Source organism: Gobius niger (genome assembly GCF_951799975.1).
Source record: "Gobius niger genome assembly, chromosome: 14".
NCBI classification, from domain to species: domain Eukaryota; kingdom Metazoa; phylum Chordata; class Actinopteri; order Gobiiformes; family Gobiidae; genus Gobius; species Gobius niger.
In genome coordinates this window covers 17,161,635-17,181,522 of record NC_136865.1, presented here as the reverse complement: position 1 = coordinate 17,181,522, position 19,888 = coordinate 17,161,635, and the positions used below count along the sequence as shown (strand labels likewise).

Here is a 19,888-nt window from a genome sequence, read left to right as displayed (position 1 = left end):
AAATGAATTGTTAACGCTGAAGTTTTTCTTTTAGAAATATTTTCATTATAATGTTTTGCTCCCATTTATTGAAAAAGTAAGTTGTTGCACAGATGCAGGATCCTACCCCCCGATGTATTATAGCCTGTGTGTAACACGGGGAACAGTCGGTGTAATGACCATAATACAAGGAAACGGCTGTAGATGAAGGGCATACGGGAAATGGGTGCAGCTTTTGAACACACAAGCCCAGATGAACAGCACCCCCATCTTCCTTTAAAAGCCGCCCCCTCCCTTCCAGCCCCCCTGTCCCTGGACGAGGTGCATTGTGGGGAGGAAAGTCGCTGCCATTCGACCTCTGCGGGGCCTGCGCGGACGCAGCGAGAACCCTCAAATTCATTATGCCTTTAAAACCTTTATTTATTTCCGCATAACCAACATACTCTCCCCGGGAGGGCCGTAGCGGAGAAAAGACACGACGACGGGCCATCTCCTTCGGAAGAAAACATAGTTTACTTGTAAATAATTTGTTCCGGTGGAGCGTAGAGATAGGAAAGTGCAGTTTGACGTTTATTTTAGACGAAAATGTCCGGGGAGAGAAACCGCAGGTCGCTGGCTTTCCGCGGAGGTGGAATGGCTGCGTTTACGGGGTCCAGCGGTAACAGCTGGGAGGCCCCGGCCTGTCAAGACCGACATCTGAACGGGACCCGGCCGGATCAGGAGGAGGACGGGGATCTGGGGGCGAAAGGACCGTCGCAGAAGAGAGTGGAGGGAGACAGCACGGAGCCCGAAGCAGAGGAGGAAGAAGAGGACCCGGAAGGGGGCAGCTGGGCAGCGGGGAACCAAGAAGACAGCCACCGTGAGGCGGAGGACGAGCCCAGGGAGGGGGCTGGTTGGACAGCGGGGAACGGTCCCAGCAGCGCCGACAGCCTGGAGACGGGAAGCGGCAGCGAGTCCAGGAAATCTGGGGTCGAGATGAGACCGCAGACACTGCTACAGAAACACGCACTGTTTCACGCTTCATGGCTACAAGAATTCCCCTGGTTAAAATTTTGCCAAGAAACGGGACTCATGTCGTGCTCCTGGTGTCACAATATTGGGACTAAAAACAACGACGAGCTTGTCAAAGGCAGCCGCAACTACAAGCGGGCCCTGCTGCTTAGACATCACCTGTCTTCAGAGCACGGTAGAAATGACCCCACCAAACAGGTAACTATGGCTTTTTTAACAGTAACGCCTTCATAAGCACCCTTATTACATCGTTATTACTGTCGTGTGTTGTGTCGTGATGCACATTTTATTCGAGTCGCGTGTGTTTTTGCCCGTATGCTACACTGAAACCCCAACATATGCGAAAATAGACTACCTAAGCCCCACAATCCCTTCTCTGGGCTAATTAGCTTTACTGCTAACTTAAGCTAACCACTAGCTTAGCCCACTAGCCGCCTGTAGCGCTGCTGAGTGTGAAGGTAGCAGTCCTGTAAAGGTAGAGCGGTGGGAAGGCTAATGTGTAACAGAGTTGGTGAATAAAACACACACCCCGAGGCATATCTGTTGAGTGACGCCGTTTGTGCTCCATTAGTGTTTATGTTTTCAGAGCTTCTCAATTGAAAACGTCAAAATGAATTAAAAAACTAAGCAAAACTGCATCTTTGACACCTGTCATTCACCAAGTCAGCTGAACTACCTTTGTCTCTTTCCTGTATTCTGTTCCACAAAATTGTATTACAATGTTGCGATGAGTAGGTAAACCTTTTAAGCTTTCTGTACAGTATTTCTTTCATCAGATCAGCAGTTGACCAGTGGTTGAACGCTTGCCAAAGGTCACACAATGGCAGGGGCTTGACCCTAACAGCCTTTGGGGAACCCCACCCCTCTCCCAACCCCCTCGCCTGTTTGCCTGTGATGCCGCTCTATAGGCTCGCAGTCCGGGTTGACCTCTGCCGTGTTTCCCCCCCTCCTCCCTTTGGGGCAGCTAAATTAGAGGCATTGTGCTAGATGACCCCCCAAAATCCATACATGGTGTCACTTGCAAGGCTGGACAAGAGGAGGGGAGTAAATTATGTTGCCTAGAGCCTGACAGCTTGTCGTGCCCAGATGTAGCTTTCTTCAGTAGGCTTGAATAAGGGAAATAGATGTCAGTAATAGGATGTCACGGCATCACCTGATATGGGACCCTGAGTATTTCTGGATTAATAGAACCCATTGTTTTGCTCTTGGGTCATATCTCATGATTAGGACCCCATCCTATATGCTGGACCATCTATGCCTACGACTGTTTCGCCTAATTGAATATCATATGATCTTTGGCCCCCAATTTATTCTTGAGGACTTACTCCATAATGGAGCTATTATGATCACAGTCCCTGCCTTTTTATTAGTTGATCATTTTTATTGCAATGTAGGTAGCATATCACTATGTTTATTGTATAACAGAGGCAGTGCATGATATTTATCAGGAGAAAGTGGTATCAAAGGGCAATTCTTCCATCGGTCTAATATTTATTTGAAGAATTTGAGCTCATATCGTGTCAATGGGCTGGCGCTGTCATTGCCATTAAGAGTGGCTGCTATTGACCGGGATCTGCGAGCGAGAGGATTGGGACACTACATTTAGTTTCTTTCTTTGTACACGCGATCACTAATCAGCATGACTTAAAGTGATCTTACTTGAACACATCTCTAATTGGTATGGAGAGCAGTGGGAGTGGATTAGGGGCTTGGTGTGACATTTCCCTAGCAACAAAGACCCCGGACACTGAACTGAGAGGTTACCAGGGACAGGTTGTCATACTAAGCGAGAAATCAGGCGATATAATTTTTTTTTTTTTCATCATTGCATCATATCATCCTCCACAATGTATTAAAATGTAATAAAAATGTGTAGGGGGCAGCATTACTATAAAAGAGTGTTCAGGGGGCAATTACGAGTTTTACGAGGCAATGTCTTTTTCTGTTCATCCATTCCTAACATTAGTCAGGCCTGCGCTGCATTCGTTAAAGCTAACTCGATTAGCTGTAGCACACCAGGGCAGCTGTGGTGAATGTGGGTCTCTCTTCAGAGAAGGGGGCCGTTGTCCTAAATTCTTTAGACGTCGTCCTATTCTGACTCGCTTCACAAACTCACTGCTAAAATGTTTGAATAAGATGACTGGAGGTTAACACAATGCGACCAGATCTAGTCCTGTTGTAACAGAAGTTAAATCACTGTATAGTAACATTATACAGGCCTTCTCTTCACTCGCACAGAAGGCATCTTTGTTCATTCTTAATGCATTGTACATATTTATGCCAACTCATGAACCTCTAATCTATGGCTTCATTACTTACTTTCAGTTTGTCTACTCTTTGTCACACTCTCTTGCTTCGTGGCTTGATTTTTGTACGAGCATGCCTGTTTGGATTAGGTTTCAGATAACATAGAGGTTGTAGTCGCCCAGAATCTTCCCATCTTTTCAGTTGCGTAGCACAAACACATTAAGGGCCGGTCTCCCCGAAAGGAAAGAGGACCCGCCCGTCAGTGTTTGCGGACTGTTAGATATACGGCGTGTTTATGGGGGGGCACAGGTCAGTGAAACAGGGTGGGGTGCTCCAAAGGGAGAATTCCTCTCGTTGGTTCTGTCCCCTTGTGTCTCCTCTGTCGCAGCATTGTTGAGAGGCCCGGGACAGTCTCGGCTCAGCCCTCCCACACCTTGGGCCAAACGCACACTGTGGTATTGTTCTAGTAAGTGGGGACAGACTGGTTGGGCGAGGGTGGGATACTGTAGATGGGGCCGGTAGTGGAGATGGCCTCGAGGCTGGGCTGGTCATGGGACCGCTTAAATGGTGGCGGTTAGGGAGGTTGGGGGGTGTACGCGGCATTGGAGCAGCCAGGCAACATGTGTGTGTGTGTGTGTGTGTGCATAGTACACAAGGTAAACAAAAAGTGGCTCCAGTGTGTCATTATGTGGAAGAGGACGGCGATATCACATGATCTGAGAGGAGTGTCCCACTGTTTGCCGTGGGTTCGCCGGCCTTGGGACTTAGGGGTTTGTTTGGGTTTGCCGGGAAACCTCGCATTACACCGGTGTGATGATCTTTTGTTGTGTGCTTCATGGAGGCAACTGGTGCCCACATTGGACATTCACTTACTTTACAGAGACATTTCTGACATTTCACGCAACATCCATATCAGAAGAAGCAACAATAGATGTAGTCTACCATCATACTGAGATTGACTCATTTCTTGCTAACAGCCACAAACAAAATGCAGTGAAACTTCAATATGTGCAAAGGTTCAGTTTTAGTCATGATTTTCCTAGTGTAGTTAATTTTAGCTATGTCTTTTTCATTTTTTTCATTTTTAGTCTTGTTTTGACACAATTTGCAGAATAAAACAAATGGCTTTTACATTACAACATACCGTGTTGAAATGGTTTTGTAAAATGTCACGTTATTATCGCTATTGTAACATCATAAATCTTTCTCATATTGTGCTGCTCTACTTCGGAACAAATCCACCTCTCAGTTTCCATCCTTTCATCTCTTTATTTGAAATTTGCCAAGCCTAGATGTGAGGTTGATATGGTCCCCGTATTCTTTTCTCTTGGACGTTGCCTCTGGAGCCAAAGCACAGGCAGGTTTTGCCGACAGCATCTGCTGCGCAGGGCCTAAGCTGTGGCTCACACGTGGCACATCTGGAGAAAGGATGATGCAGCTTCAGTACCAGGCTCCAAGTGCACACACAACACTGAGCTGCCAAGTGAGCCGTACCTCTGATAATGGCAGAGAGGGTTGAGTGATAAAATTATGAAATATACAATATATAATGAGAGACACAAAATCCCCTCCCCTCAACTATAGCTGAAGAATCGTCTCTAAAGATGAAATGTTTCATTGACAGTAACTCTCCAGAGTTTTGATATACAGACTTACTGTCTGTACAGCAGACAGTAAGTCTGTATATCAAAATACCAATACTTAGACACAGTGTTGTTACCCTTATAAATGTTATGACATGACGCTGCTTTAATTTCAAGAAACTGACAGACTTCTCAGAAGTGACAACACTCGGCCCCTCAGCAGTTTATTGTGCTGCTCTACTTGACCTGACCAAGCTCCAGAGGCTTTGATGTACATATCATGGAATAGTTGGTGGTGGTGCGCTCCCTGCTCTCAGCTCCCCCACATGCAGCGGCCTTTCTCTGACTCCAGTGCAATGGGAGCGAGTGAGTGCACAGGCCTTTTACAAAGACCTACAGTGAGTGGACAATGAGCCTCGGGGAGAACATGCACATTGTGAAGGCTAAAATGGGGTGACCCGACTGCTTCTGCGCTCTCCCCTGCTCCACATTCTCTCCTCCACCCTCTGTCTTCTCGTTCAAGGTCTCGCTCGCGTCTCACTGGCGTCTTTGTACTCTTCTTATCAGGATTCTTTTCAACCTTTCCACATTTATATTGTATCGCTTTCTGTTGACTTGTAGTTTTGCCACAGAGTTCATGCTGTCTGTTATGAGCAGATCCTCTCCCAGGAGAACTGTCCCTTACCGATGCGTCATTTTGCCACCATGTTTCTTCAGTGCCATTGGAATGTGTTCATAAGCTTTTTGCTCATGTTGAAAGATATGTTCTAGGCCACTTTGTGTGATAATGTACTTTTCTGGGGAGTCACAATAAATAGAGATAAGTTAGTGAATGCAGAGACAGGCGCCATTGTAAATGCTCAAATAGACCCCTACAGTGTCACAGAAACATGTTCACTCAGTGACCTTAATTCATTTCTCAAACACTGGGCGTTGGATACTGGTACAAGCACAGATTGTTTTATTCGCTGTGCCCCGCGTAGAGTTTCAGGATTGAATTGAGGTCTGTGCGAGCCGCCTCAATCATATCCTCATATCCCCCTCTTATCTCATCTTGACTCTGTGTCTCTATATTCCATCTCATCCCTGGCCATCGCTCTGGTCCAGCTGTGGCAGAGGCCGATAAGCCCCCCATACTCTGCCCTGGACAAGAGCTGCAGTGTGAGAGTGGGGGCAGGGGTAGGGAGGGGACCTCAGAGAAATGGATTTAATCTGAATTACTGGGCCTGAAACCCCAGCTGTGTGTGCGCGTGGGCCGCCTGCTCTGTGTGCAGTGGAGAGAGAGTGGGGGCAAAAATGCAGGGCTCGAGCAATGTGAATTATTCTGGATTAGGACATCTGCTGTGCAATTCGAAAATGAGCCAGAGATATATGCTGTGCGAGAGCATAAGCTCTTATGCAGACTTCGCCACACTCAGGGTCCCAGGCTTTTGGCCTGTAGAGTAACACACTACGCCACACAATCTGCTCCAGGTAAATCTACTAATACTATGTATCCTAAGCAAACCCATGGTCTTCTTCTGCAGAGCACCAGGCTTTTCATCCTTTGGAGAAAGTGGCTGATATTACTTCTATGCCAGTTGTCCTCCATCCTTCTGTTGAGAACATGCAGGTTTTAGTAGAGCCATGAGGTTCCAACATTGACCTTGTTATTGTTATATTCCGCTTATATTTTAATGAAACTCTTGAGACCTTATTAACCTCTAGATAAACTCCATATCTGAATCTACAACTTAATTTTTCAGATATGTGAGCAGTGTAATCCTATACACTTATTGGTGGTGTGTTTTGTGGCTCACCCACATCCCCCATTATCACTGAAGCCTGTCAGACCAGTTTGGCCCCTGACAGGTGCCCCAGTGTGTGTGAGTTTATTCTGTTTCACTCTAAGTTCTCTTGTTCTCTGTGACAGGAGCCAGTGCGAAGCTCAGAAAACACCAGCCCCTCCACTAACTGCTCTGAGGAAGACTACCGCACCAAGCCCAATGAGAACTCCTACTGTTACCAGCTGCTGCAGGAGCTGGACAAGCAGCGAAAGAGCGGGATCCTGTGTGACGTCAACATCGTGGTGTCGGGGCAGGTCTTCAGAGCCCACAAGAACATCCTGGTGGCCGGCAGCCGCTACTTCAAAACCCTGTACTGTCTGACCAAGAGTGAGGGCCAGGACCACACCACAGTCACACACCTGGACGTGGCGGCGGTGCAGGGCTTTTCTGTCATCCTCGACTTCCTCTACTCCGGGAACCTGCTGCTCACAAGCCAAAATGCCATCGAGGTCATGTCTGTGGCCAGTTACCTGCAGATGACGGAAGTGGTCCACACGTGTCGAGCCTTCATCAAAGATGCCCTAAACATCAGCATTAAGCAAGAGGCTCCTGACTCTGTGGTGGTGGACTACAACAAGAGGCAGACGGTGGCCAAAGATGGACAGAGGGGACTCGACCGCAAGCCAAGCAACTTCTGGGCCACAAGCATCCTGTCCAAGCTGTCGATCAAAGCCAGTAACAGCCAGGGCAAGGACCAGCTTGAGGAGGTGGGCAGCCGGGTGAAGGAGGAGCCCAGTGATGTGGAGGTGACGCTGGGGCAGGGCTGTGCCCTGGTCACCCCCGGAGCCTCTGGGAGCTGGGCCAACCAGAGCGACAGCTCCAACTCTGCAGAGACCAATGACAGTCGGGCAGCCGGCAGCCAGACGCAGGTTTTCATCTGGAATGAGCCGCCAACAGGGGGCGCCGCAGCAGCTCCGGCCGCAATCAAGAGAGAAGCAGCAGATGCCGCAGCTGGAAGCGGGCGAAGGAAAAAGACCACCACACGGAGATTTGTGTACAACTTCCCCCCAGAGCCCGAAGAGGGCTTTGATGAAGGCATGTTCGTCCAGCCCTCAGCCTCCTACCCCCGAGAGGACTTCTCTGCCCTCTCCGAAAACGCTGGTAAGAGCCACACTCACACATTCAGTATAGTATCTTTTGTAATGACCAGCAGCACGTTTTTCATTAATAGTTGATAACTGACTCATGAAGTTATTTGTTTTTAGCTTTTTAGTACAGCCTTCTTCCCAGTTGCTCCACTTGAATCTACCTTTGTTTGACTCCTGTTACTGTATAAGGCCTCACTGCACATAGTGAGCTGAGCGCTGGCTCCTTGTGTTGGCCCATTAGGCTTTGCTCTTCATGTGCTCATAATAATATCAGTGCTGTATTAAGTGCAGTGCGGTGGAGGTGGGGCTGAGAGAGGCCGCTCTAATGCAGGATAATGAAGAAAGCAGGGGAGCCATCTCCTCCCTCAGGCCTCCCTAAACGCAGCCCAATGCTCTTAGTGCCTCCACTCCTCCAACACTAGTTTAATGTGTGCACAAAGTCATCCACTGCTGCAGTAGATCACACACATGTAAAGAGGACCGCACTCCTCTTCAGGTAACTGAGATATTTGTGTATCATTAGTATTTCCATATAAAGAGATGGTTTAGACTGAAAGTAGGCTCTTAATCAAAGTAAAAAGGTTCACGGCAGCTGTTTAAGTCTGAATTATACTTTCACATCAGTAGTGCCAGTTGTAACTGCAGCATCTTTTGATGTTTTTATGTTTGAGGCTCTGTATCATTTTGAGTTAATACGTGAGTAAGTACAGTTTACTACTCCAAACTCATCCTCTTAAAGATCTGTGAAAGGTTCAGTAACTATTGTGATTTCTCTCTTTGACACTGTTTTTATAATCCCAACGAGCAGTGGAAATGTCAGTGCGGAGTGAGGATGCTACATTTGCTGAAGCAGTCGCTAACCCGCACTTTAAGTCAATGATGATGTGTGAAACGCATGAATACACTGCGTAGAGATAACTATTAGCACAGTGTGCTCTGGCCAGGCCACAGACTGCTCTTGTAGCCAGTAAATAGTTGGTTTCTCTCCAAACAAACGCTGCGTGCCTTGTTTTGAGAGTGGGCGCAGCTCAGAGCCGCAGAGACAGGTACAATATATTTGCATGGTTCCAGTGTCTGTATAACCACACGCCCCTTGCCCAGAAAGGTGTCCCGCTCTAATCCAGTCTAAGCACTGGGGCAGTCCTCATTCCCATATTGACCCAGGCTCAGAGGGGTGTGGCCTAATGCACTGCACTGATGCCGAGGAAGGCCACACAGGTGCAGCACAAACGCTCACAAAAGCCGAGTGTAAACCGAGCTGCTGCTGCAAAGCGACTCGTCTGATTAACCCTTTCCCCTCCACAGCCTTGGCCTGGAGCACTCTGCTTTACATACTGTCGCTGTGAGAGGGAGAGGCTGTTTGCTCTCGCTGTTAACCTCCATTGTTTCATGTGTGTGTTGAAGGGGTTAGATTATGTACACACAGCTCTGAGGAGTTCAGCCCCCGACTATCGACCTCCTCTCATCTTTCTCCTCTCTCTGTCCCCTCCCCGTTTTCCAGAACTGGCCAATCCCATCCAGTACAGTATCATCCAGGACATTCAGCCAGGAGAATCCTGGGAGAATGGTAAGAGATCACACATTCAGCTTCCTAAAGCTGTCCAAAAACATTTTGTTCATGAACATATTAGTTCTTAACAACTTACTGATAAATGCTAAAACTTCAGCAGCATTTTACCGTCGTCCAACCATATTTTATTTACCTTTATAAACCTTTTACTAGATTCGTCAGTAGACATCTTGAGTTGATAGAGTCTGTATCTGACTCAAAATGACAAAACTACACTCACAATAATCCATAGGTGAACAACACTATGAGGCACACATGTTGATCACATCCACGTATTCTCCCCTCACTGCGAGTCCACAGGTGACCTGCTTCTCATCAGCCCTCCTCCCCATAGCAACCGCCCTGACGACGCCTCTGTTGTTCCTGTTCCTTAAACAAAAGGCCCTGTTCCCCACTCCACAGGCAAACGAGCTCAGCCATCGTGCTTCTCAAAATCAATAGGTAGTTTATTGGAAAGCTGCCAGCTGTCCGTGGCAGCTTGTTAGCATAAATATGTCCAAATGGAACAGTTGTTAATCAATTACTTATTCTGATTGTGAATAGACAAGCTCGACAGAAGCCTGAAGCATGACATTTTACTTGGGTTTTTATTGATAAACAGCGATTTGACTGATGACCTGTTGCTAATTAAGCTCTGTTATATATGTTTCTATAGATCGCCCAAAACTGCTCCTACAACACTTTGATATGACTTGTTAAACGTCCCATTTGTACTAATGCCGATGTGAAATGTTTGTGTCCCCCCTCTGTGCCCCTGCTCAGGTGAGTCGTCACACCTCGCCCTCAATAAGCTCAAGTGCCCACACTGTAACTACATCGCCAAGCACCGGCGCACGCTCAAGAGGCACCTCATCATCCACTCAGGTGTGCGCTCCTTCAGCTGCGACATCTGCGGAAAACTGTTCACCCGCCGCGAGCACGTCAAGAGACATTCCCTGGTGAGGCTCCTCTGCAGCACGTCACTGCACCTGCACTCTTCACTCAGGGACTCACGAGAGGGTGGGCGGGGCAATGTGGCAGAAATATAAATCACCTTTATTTTGCAGAATACATTCATACAACATGTGATGTTTGGAGTTCTCTGTGTGAAGTATTGGGGTGTGTGTAGTGAGTGTATGCGTAAAAGTATTATGAAACAAATCTTTAAAAACAAAAAATAGACGGAACTGGCTGTAAACCGTCACATGATGAATCATAGATTTAATTGTTTCAATTAAAATGTGATAAATAGCACAGCCCTACAGAGATTTATCACAAGGAAATTGCCCAATGTTGAACAGCTCCAGATAATGGACTCTATTATTTATTGTATATTAACGGACGTCCTGCCGATAAAGAGATAATTATTGTTAAAATGCATTTAGTTGCAGTGTTTCCCATTTATAGCTGACACTATGGAGGCTGCGCTTTGTAAAATATAGATATATGTAAGAAGACTGTACTGATAAAAATTGAAAAGTGACATCTAGTCCATCAGAAAGGATTCTGATTGAGTTTGCGTGTGCACCCTCAGCAGCAGCTCCACGTTGACCACCCGTGTCTCTCTTTGTGGCGTCTGCGTTTCAGGTGCACAAGAAGGACAAGAAGTACAAGTGCATGGTGTGTAAGAAGATCTTCATGCTGGCGGCGAGCGTGGGCATCCGGCACGGCTCGCGGCGTTACGGCGTGTGCGCGGACTGTGCCGACTCGCACCAGGCCACGCAGGAGGGGCTGGAGGCCATGGAGGGCATGGAGTTCCCCCGCGACGATGACTTCGATGGAGAGGAGGACCTGGAGGGGGAGGAGCCTACTGACAATGACCAATCAACATGGGGCAACGCTGGTGCTGCCCTAGAGGAGGACTAGTTTTTAGTAAAGCGTAAAAACAAAAAGAGATAAGTTGATGTTTAATATATGTATACGAAAACTAGCTGGTAAACAATCAACTCCAAAGTGCTATCAAACCTTGAGGTAACATAATTGAGTGAGAATATGACAGAGACGGATCTAAAAAAGCTTTGGTAGAACTCCAAGATGTACAGATGTTATTGTTGTTGTTGAGATGTGTCCAACTCTGGGCCCAACGTCCACAAGACATGAATCAAAAGACAAATTCCAAATGAATCAGGTTTATTATGGTGATGTACTTTATATTTTATTTCCTGTTTTTGTTCTGAGTGGGACGCTGATGTTTGAGTTGGGGTTGGCCAATCATCTAAAAGAGAGATGTTAATTATTTAATTTATGAAGAGGTTTTTATGGTCTTATCAAATGCTATAATATGTATTTGTTGTGCGTCTTCGGCAGGGACTGTGGTCCTCTGCTGTTTGAAAGTCTTTGCTTGGTGCTTGTAGAAATGCACAGTAGAGCATTTTTGCTGAGAGGAAGATTTGCTCTGTAGATCTTTGTTTAAATGCGCTAAATATTATTATATTATTCTTTGTTTCTATTTTATTTTTCTTTCCCTGCACAAATCTTGGAACCAAAAAAATCTGTTTTGTGACTCTAATGTATCCCAGCCATATTTATGATTAATTTAAGAGGGCTGTGATCTTGTGCCAAACAGACCGCACACCAAGATTTTGCAGGTGACAAAAACTACTGAATACGCTTAAAAAAGAGAGAGAGAGAGAAAGAGAGAGAGAGAAAAGCTGTATAAAAAGTGGAGAGGACAAGGGGAAATGTTAATGCTAGCTTTATACAAATCACGGCGCCACAGTAACACTTTATTATTAAACAAAAGCATTTGACTTTCACTTAAAGCTTGAATTTTTGCCAAATGATGAAACGTTTGGTGCTGTAATGCTTGTCGCAGAATACTGGACCTATAGACTCTATATGATGAGACTCAGATGTATGTAATGTAATCAGCTTCTACTATTGACACTGTTGTGCTACAGCGACTATCAGGTATGCTTCGCCATTGTTTTTAAGCTTTTATTTAATGCACACACACGGACACATCCCATGTTTCTAAGTCTACCGGCAGTACACGTAACAGAGGACCTAACCCCATTTGTTTGTTTGTTTGGTACTGAGTTAAAATATTTTGAAATCACTTGAACGTTGCTCGTGAGGAGGGAGCACTATGTCTTTCCATTTTTTCAGAGAACTCTATTTTAAAACCAAAAAAAAAACTGCTTTAATTTCTTTCATTTTTTTTTCTCCCTTTGCTGTTCGTCTGCCAGGTAGAAACACACTTTGTTCCATGTAAAGGTGAATGGCGCCTCATAGACATGCACTTACTTTTGCGAGAATAGTTTGTATTTTATTTTCCTCCCCCTAAAGCGGGTCTGAATGGAACTATATATATATAAAACTGTTGTGTGTCTTTTTCTTCCAAATGCGCAACTTTTTTATTCAACCTTTTTTTGTTATTTAATATATATTGACTCCAAAATGCAATCAAGACTGTTAATAATTTCTATTTGTCCAACCAAAATTTTGTTTTTAATTATTATTGTTCTAATGTTTTAAGAAGAAGCCAGGTTGCATAGTGTAGAGAAGACTCCTTGCTTGTGTCTGTAATTGTTAAGATTTTTTAAATGTTTTTATGCTACAGAATTGTTCACTTTACTTAGATAACGTTTTTAATGATTTTCCACAGCTCTTTCCTCTTTTCCTTTGATTTCGTTAAGCACATATTTTGTACAGAAAATAAGGATTGTTTGCGGGTTTTAATGTGGAACAGCAGTATCTGTTCTTATGCAGTCGAGGATGTACTAAGTGCTAATGCTACAAAAGATGTGTGACTTCCCTTTACTCTCAGTGAAAGACATTTCTATCAACGTCTTCGTCCTCATCGTGTCACTTTTACCTTCAAATCACTGTGGGCTCATATTAAATATATATATATGGAGACTATATGAGAAGAATATATATATATATGAAGATTATATTATTTAACTAGTGAGTTTAAAGGAACGCTTTGGCTCCACAAATCTCTATGTCATGGTTAAGTTATCTTAGTATCTGTCACGCCGCGTGCTTGTCGTCCACACCATCATGTCCTGTTTGTTCTTTTGATACTATTTACCATCCAACTGATTTTACTGTAAAGAATGAAACTCAAAAACAATGCCATGTATCATTTTACAATTTTATGCTGTATTTGTTATACGGACAAAGAAAAAAAAACTCAAAACACTACAGATGTAAAAGCAGAGGTTTTTCCCCCGGCTGTATTTTTTTACGCTGTTTTTTCGCAGATAAAGGTTGTATTTTTCAATTCTCTCGAACACTGACAGTGATGCAAAACATCGGGGCCTCGCCTCAGTGCCCTCCGAACACAGATTCAGGTTACTCTTTTTACGTTTTTATCAAAGGTTTTCAAAGATGGGACTACATTCTCCTCTCTTTCTGTCTGAATTGTACTACTGTTCCTCTATTCTACATTTTAAGAATAAAACTTTGATATTGCTTTAAACGTCTGACCCTTTTTTTTTTTAATGATTCGACCCAGTGCTGCTGCTATTGTCAGCTGTCAATGCACACAGTTGCAGTGTGTGCTAGTTTGAGGAGTTTTACCATTCAGTATCTCGCCCTAGATGATAAGTTCCTAAACTGTAAGGTTATCCTTGACATGGGGTTATTTTGCATTTTATTTTAGTTTATATATTCTCTCTATTTTCTCTACTATAGTAAAGTATTTCCAACTTCTTAAAGCCCAGTTTTGAAGTTTGACGTCAACTTTAAGGCTCTAGTTGAGCTTTTTGTGCCTTATTACTATTATTACATTCTTGCTGAGGGTTTAAATAAACTGCATCGGTACAATCAAAACTGCACTACTCTGTATAAGTTGCCAATGAGACAAAAGCCCCTCCCTCACAGACCTTTTATGATCTGTACTTCTGAGGTATATGTTGACCTTCACTCTAACTCTCTTCAGTCTTTACTTACATTCACTCATGCACGTAGGTCTACTTTACTTGTGTAGCTTTTTGAAGAAATTGTCCATAAAAGTGTCATTCCACCATACTTTTTTACTTGTACTTGAATGACATTATTTTGAAGTAACTACTAGTACTAGTACTAGTAACTGTGCTCTTATTTGAGGAATTCTTGTTGCTCGGCAACTTGAATAATTCTTACTGGCTACGTTTTGGGTCTATTTTGGCTGCTCTGCCCACCTCTGCACCCACTCAGGCACAAAGCTGCCACCTGCTGGTCGGACTAGGTTAAAACTTCCTTGTGATCAGTAACCCTTGATAAACACCAGGGGGCGGTATTTACTCGCTCATCAGGGAAGGAGGTGACGCCGTGACGCTGCAGTTTGAAGGGAGTGCTCCACAGTTGATTGTATTGCCTATGTCTGTGGCGGCTATATGCAAAAATATATATAGGCCTATATAATAATTAAAAACAATTGTTGTCAATATTTTTCTTATCAAGGATATGGATTGTAAACAAAAACTCACTTTGTGTGTATGTGTTACCTATTTATTTTTGAACAATAAATCAATATATTGGATTTCTAAACACAATATGCAAAAATGCCTGTCGTGTCCTTGGGTCAGATACTCTGACGTGTGTGGGTGACTCAGTGACTGAATGATGTTGGTCAGAAGGGCCACATTTGGCACAGACTGGCAGCCTCGCTTCCGCCAGTCTACCCCAGGGCAGCCGTGGCTACCAGTGTGGAGTGAGTGATGACTACACTGTAGCGCTATGGAGAGGCTTGTGAAGTCGGTAACGCGCAATACAAGTTCATGGAAACGTTTGTGTGAAATAGCTTTAATAATGAGTTCACATTAGCTACAACCACAATAATCATCTTGTTCAGTCAGTACATACTAACTAAATGACATTCGAGTTGTCTAATTTGTTGCAAATTAGTGACACTTTATTGTAAAACCTTTTGCTTCGTCACCTCTTTGAATCAGACGAGTACATTATATTCCAAACAAAAACGACAACTTCTTTGAAATTGAAATCTCAAATCCACTTCCATCAGGAACAAAAACACATATCACACATTCAATACTAGCACACCTCTAAGCCTGCACGTGCTGCCCTCTGCTGGCCTCCTGCCCAGTCTGTGTTTATCTCTGTCCAAGGTCTGAATGAGGTGATGTTACTGGAACTGCTGGTCTGCTGTCTTCTTGAACATAGTCTCGTCTCTCCTCTCCTCTCCTCTCCTCTCCTCTCCTCTCCTCTCCTCTCCTCTCCTCTCCTCTCCTCTCCTCTCCTCTCCTCTCCTCCCCTCTCCTCTCCTCTCCTCTCCTCTCCTCTCCTCTCCTCTCCTCTCCTCTCCTCTCCTCTCCTCTCCTCTCCTCTCCTCTCCTCTCCTCTCCTCTCCTCTCCTCTCCTCTCCTCTCCTCTCCTCTCCTCTCCTCTCCTCTCCTCTCCTCTCCTCTCCTCTCCTCTCCTCTCCTCTCCTCTCCTCTCCTCTCCTCTCCTCTCCTCCCCTCCCCTCCCCTCTCCTCTCCTCTCCTCTCCTCTCCTCTTTTTATTGTTCTTGATTTTGGGCTGCCCATGACAGCATGAGCCCTGGGACTACCAATGAAAAATAGGCTAACTCTTAACATATTTACAGAAGTGTCCCTGAAATGAATGAAGTAGCTTTTAACCAAATGTATGTATGATATTGGTTTTGATTTTGGATGAACAGAGCAGAATGAAGAGTGTCTGCACTCGGGCCACTCCTCTGTGGCTCCTAATGTGTGTCTATCGAGAGTCAGCATCTAGGATTCCTCCAATTAGTCTCTTACAGAGAACAGACTGAGACCAATGGAGAATGCACTGAGATAGTACATGATGTGTCCAGCTGGGATTTGGTGAAACTTTGAACCAAAAGCACAGTGAGGAGGAATATTAGGTTATTATTTACTCAATTGCTTTCTTGTAAAGTAAATCAAAGCTTATGACAATAACACTTTATTTCAGGGACCAGGTGAAAAGCACAAAAAAAAACATTCTTCCCCAAATACCACAGGTGGTTCTTGGGCGTCCTCTGGTGGTACGCAGAGTCCTCTGTAGAAGTATGTATTTAATATTATCAATGCATTTAGTTATAGTAGTTTTGGTTTGTCCTGGTTCACACAATTTATTCATGATTTTCACCTGGATTAGGCCACTTAAGACCTAGTTTTATTCTGAATTCAAGGATGTTAGTATAAAAATCACCGGTTCATGAAGATTAATTCATGATGTCGCCTAATTCAAACAATTTTGACTAAAATGGGAGTAATGGTAAAATAGTGCTGCAGATGAAGCCTATGATCAAATATAGCCAGTAAATTAAATTACAGTGAAACTCGGACATTTTTAAATATCGTCCCAACGTTCATATATTTCTGTAATTGAGCTTAAAATGTGAAACTAATATATGATAATATATATACACTCATTACATGCAAAGTGACACATGTCAAGCCTGATGATCTGATCATTATGGCTTACAGTCCATTTTGAAAATATTCTAAATTTGTGAGATTTTTAATTTGGGTTTTTTTACAACCTGAGCCATAATAATCAAAATGACGACAAATAAAGGCTCCATATCTTACTTTGCATGTAATAATGAGTCTATCATATATTAGTTTCACAGTTTAAGTTGAATAACAGAAGTGAATGCACTTTTTAACGATATTCTAATTTTCCGAGTTTCCCCTGTAGCCTCTGACCTAAACCTTTGAACGCATTATTTTCCTCAGAAGTAAATGTGTTGTAAAACTGGCCTGAACAACTGTCAAAATGTGCCTAATTTGGCCTATAGGCTACATAGGCTTGTTCACTGTCCAGCACTGAGCCCGTGGGTTTATGCGTCCGCAGCGCAGCCCGTGCCTGTGTGTTGGCGCGCACGCTTCCCCATTCACCGCAGCCTTTGTGCCGGTGTCTGTCAGTGGCGTTGTCCGCTGGCAGGCCCCCATTGTGCTCAACCACTGCTCCTTATTGACACAAGACCCTTGGCGCTCCGTGTTCCCATGGCCCCCCAGCCGCGGCGGACGGAAGGCTGAAACCGAAGCCTCCAAAGTGGGGAGAGTTTGTTTGCACTCCCCCTTCTCCTTCCCCTCTCCTGGTGCTCCTGGGGCTTTCGGTCTGCAGGGACAAGGCAGAGCGGATGGCGGTATTGTGCGAGTGGTGTGTCTAAAATATCAGCCGAGGTGGCAGGTAGTCGTGTGGTCGCGGCAGTGAGAGTGGGGCGTGGTGGGGTGCGGATTGGAAAGTTCACTCAGATTCACTTTAGGTCACAGGGAGAGCAAGCACGGATGGATTAAAGTCATAAGATTATTCTCTGATCTGTATTATCTCCTCGGTGACCCGCTGCGACCCCGCACTGGTGTTGAGGCAAATCTGGTTCTCGTGCACAAAGACTCCCAGCATGACCACTCATTTAACACGGTGCAGTTCATCTCTACACAAGAAGCCTGTCGTGCACAGAGTCAAGTCTTATTCATGTTCGGAGTCGCATGCAGAGCCCATCCCATCAACTATGGGACTTTGGTGGAGAACTATGCAATGGCAAGGCGACAGTTTACTTTCCCTTTAAAGGCACACTGCGGATTATTCCAGGTTTTATAAGTGCGACTAAGACTGTTGTTAAACTCAAATATACAAATAAGCCTATATGTAACTTCCTGCATTTTGCCACATTGTTGTTGACACTGAATCTCTTGCAAAGCAGTGATTAGTTGTGATTATGGAGGTACTGATGGTGCCGTGTTTTCTGCAGGACAACGTGGATTCATCAGTGACATATAAACAGCTAAAAGGAAGCGCATTAACATGTGAAAAACCAAAGGGTCATTAAGATGTGGAGAGTTCACTGGCATGTGCAGCACGGGCCCCTCTTCTGTCCAAGTCTATTCAAACTGACTTTTATTTAGAGCTACCAACTCCCAGTCAAGTCAGTCACACATACACAGCTCACAATGGCATTCAACATCCAACAACTCCACTTTAATCCACAGTGTTGATTTGCCCTGTTTTAGGCCCATCGTAGCGACATCATCCTAACACATGCCTATGTTGTGGCATATCACAATCCCATTATTGTCCTATTGCCTACACACAAATATTGCACGTGTTTTCTTGCCTTTGTGTGCGGGCCTGTCTGTTTGTTTACAAGCATCTGTCAGTGCTGTGACAGAGTCCAGCGGATCATCTGAGCGCATGTCCCTGTGCACCGGCCGAGTGAGAACACGTGCGTGTGTGTGCGTGTGTGTCTAAGGGAAGGTGCTGGTTCCCACAGCTCAGATATAATTCAGTTGTAACTCAATCTCCGTGTGAGTAGGGCTGCTGCAGCCTCCCTGCACTCCCTCCGGAGCGGCAGCGTGTGTGTGTACAGAGACGTTTCCCTGCAGAAGCCAGGATCAGTTTACTGTGTCAACGCCAGGAGGCTGACGGCAGCAGCAGCCCCGTTCACATTTATACCGCCGACACACTACACCCACCATTCACATCCTCAGGTGCTTATGGGACAGTGTTTGGGTATGTGCCTGTCGTTTTACACACTGCACTGGTGCAAAGCAGGACACACTCCATAAAACTGTATCATTCATGCGGACATGAGTAATGTGTATAAAAATGCATTACTTACATTTACTGCATTAACCTCTACAGAAGTGACTCATTCTGTTTTACAGTAACATGAATATTTAGGCCTATTTCTTATATAAAGCTGTGTTTTTGCACTGTATACATAAGTTTCTTTGGAGCAGCTGACAGTGTGAGGAGAGAGAGGAAGTTCCGCCTCAGACACAAACACACTGATGCAGGAGAGTGTGGGAGTGCAGCCAGTGGATGTGTGATCAGACCAGGGGGACTCATGTTTCTGTGGGCACCATTGTTGAGGCCGGACCTGGAGCCTGTGGGATTCAGTATTCAAGTGTTTGCACAGGCATTGGGCTATTGTTTGGACTTGAACATATACTTGTGGGTGAAGTGTATGCACTAGAGAGCAAGCAAAAACCCAAACTTGTGTATCTCAACTTTCAGTTTTGTTGGCGGTGAAGTCATAACCAGCTCAACACAAAACTGTTACATAACACTGTGTTGTTGGCCTCAGAGATAACAAAGTGCCCAATGAAGCATTCATAATACACACTGAGCAGACTGACGCTCTTCCATATTTCATAAAAGACCTGACCGAGCCTGGCTCATTGAATAGATTGATAGCATTAAAGGTCTGCAACAGTCAATCAAAACAGAGGCCGGAGCTGATTTAATTATGCTGTCAGTATGGAGGAGCAGCGGCTCCACTTTGTGCTTCTGTTCATGTGTGTCGCCGTCGCTGTCCCTGTCATTAATTATTTTGTTTACAAATGATAAAAGTCAAAGTTGCAAACCAATTGTTGGTGTCACATAGATCAGACTATTACATTTGAAGAACACTGATGGAAAAGTGCTATATTTATCAAATGGAGTTTGTGCATCATTGGCTTATATAGGGGAAAAGGTATTGAAAAATCCAGATGATTATTTGTAGGACATGACATTAGAACCTTATGTTACACATTTCATAATATTTGTTGAAGTGCCTCTGGCATGTTTGTCAAAGTGTACAGTTCCCCTTGTATTCAAGCCTCTCCTCAGAAGTGTGCGTCATGTCAACAGGCTGTTCCTATGAGCTCAGAGCCCTGTGTTACTGCAGCACCCAACAAT

General features: G+C 44.7%; 1 protein-coding gene across 1 annotated transcript; it reads left to right on the top strand.

The window, feature by feature from the left end:
- The first annotated feature begins 296 nt into the window (after positions 1 to 296).
- On the top strand, positions 297 to 13,690 carry zbtb10 (zinc finger and BTB domain containing 10). The gene is made up of 5 exons (XM_079570602.1): positions 297 to 1,188; positions 6,733 to 7,747; positions 9,236 to 9,301; positions 10,067 to 10,242; positions 10,871 to 13,690. Exons 1-5 carry the CDS (start codon positions 565 to 567, stop codon positions 11,147 to 11,149), a joined length of 2,160 nt encoding a protein of 719 aa, XP_079426728.1. The 5' UTR covers positions 297 to 564; the 3' UTR covers positions 11,150 to 13,690.
- Positions 13,691 to 19,888: the final 6,198 nt, after the last annotated feature.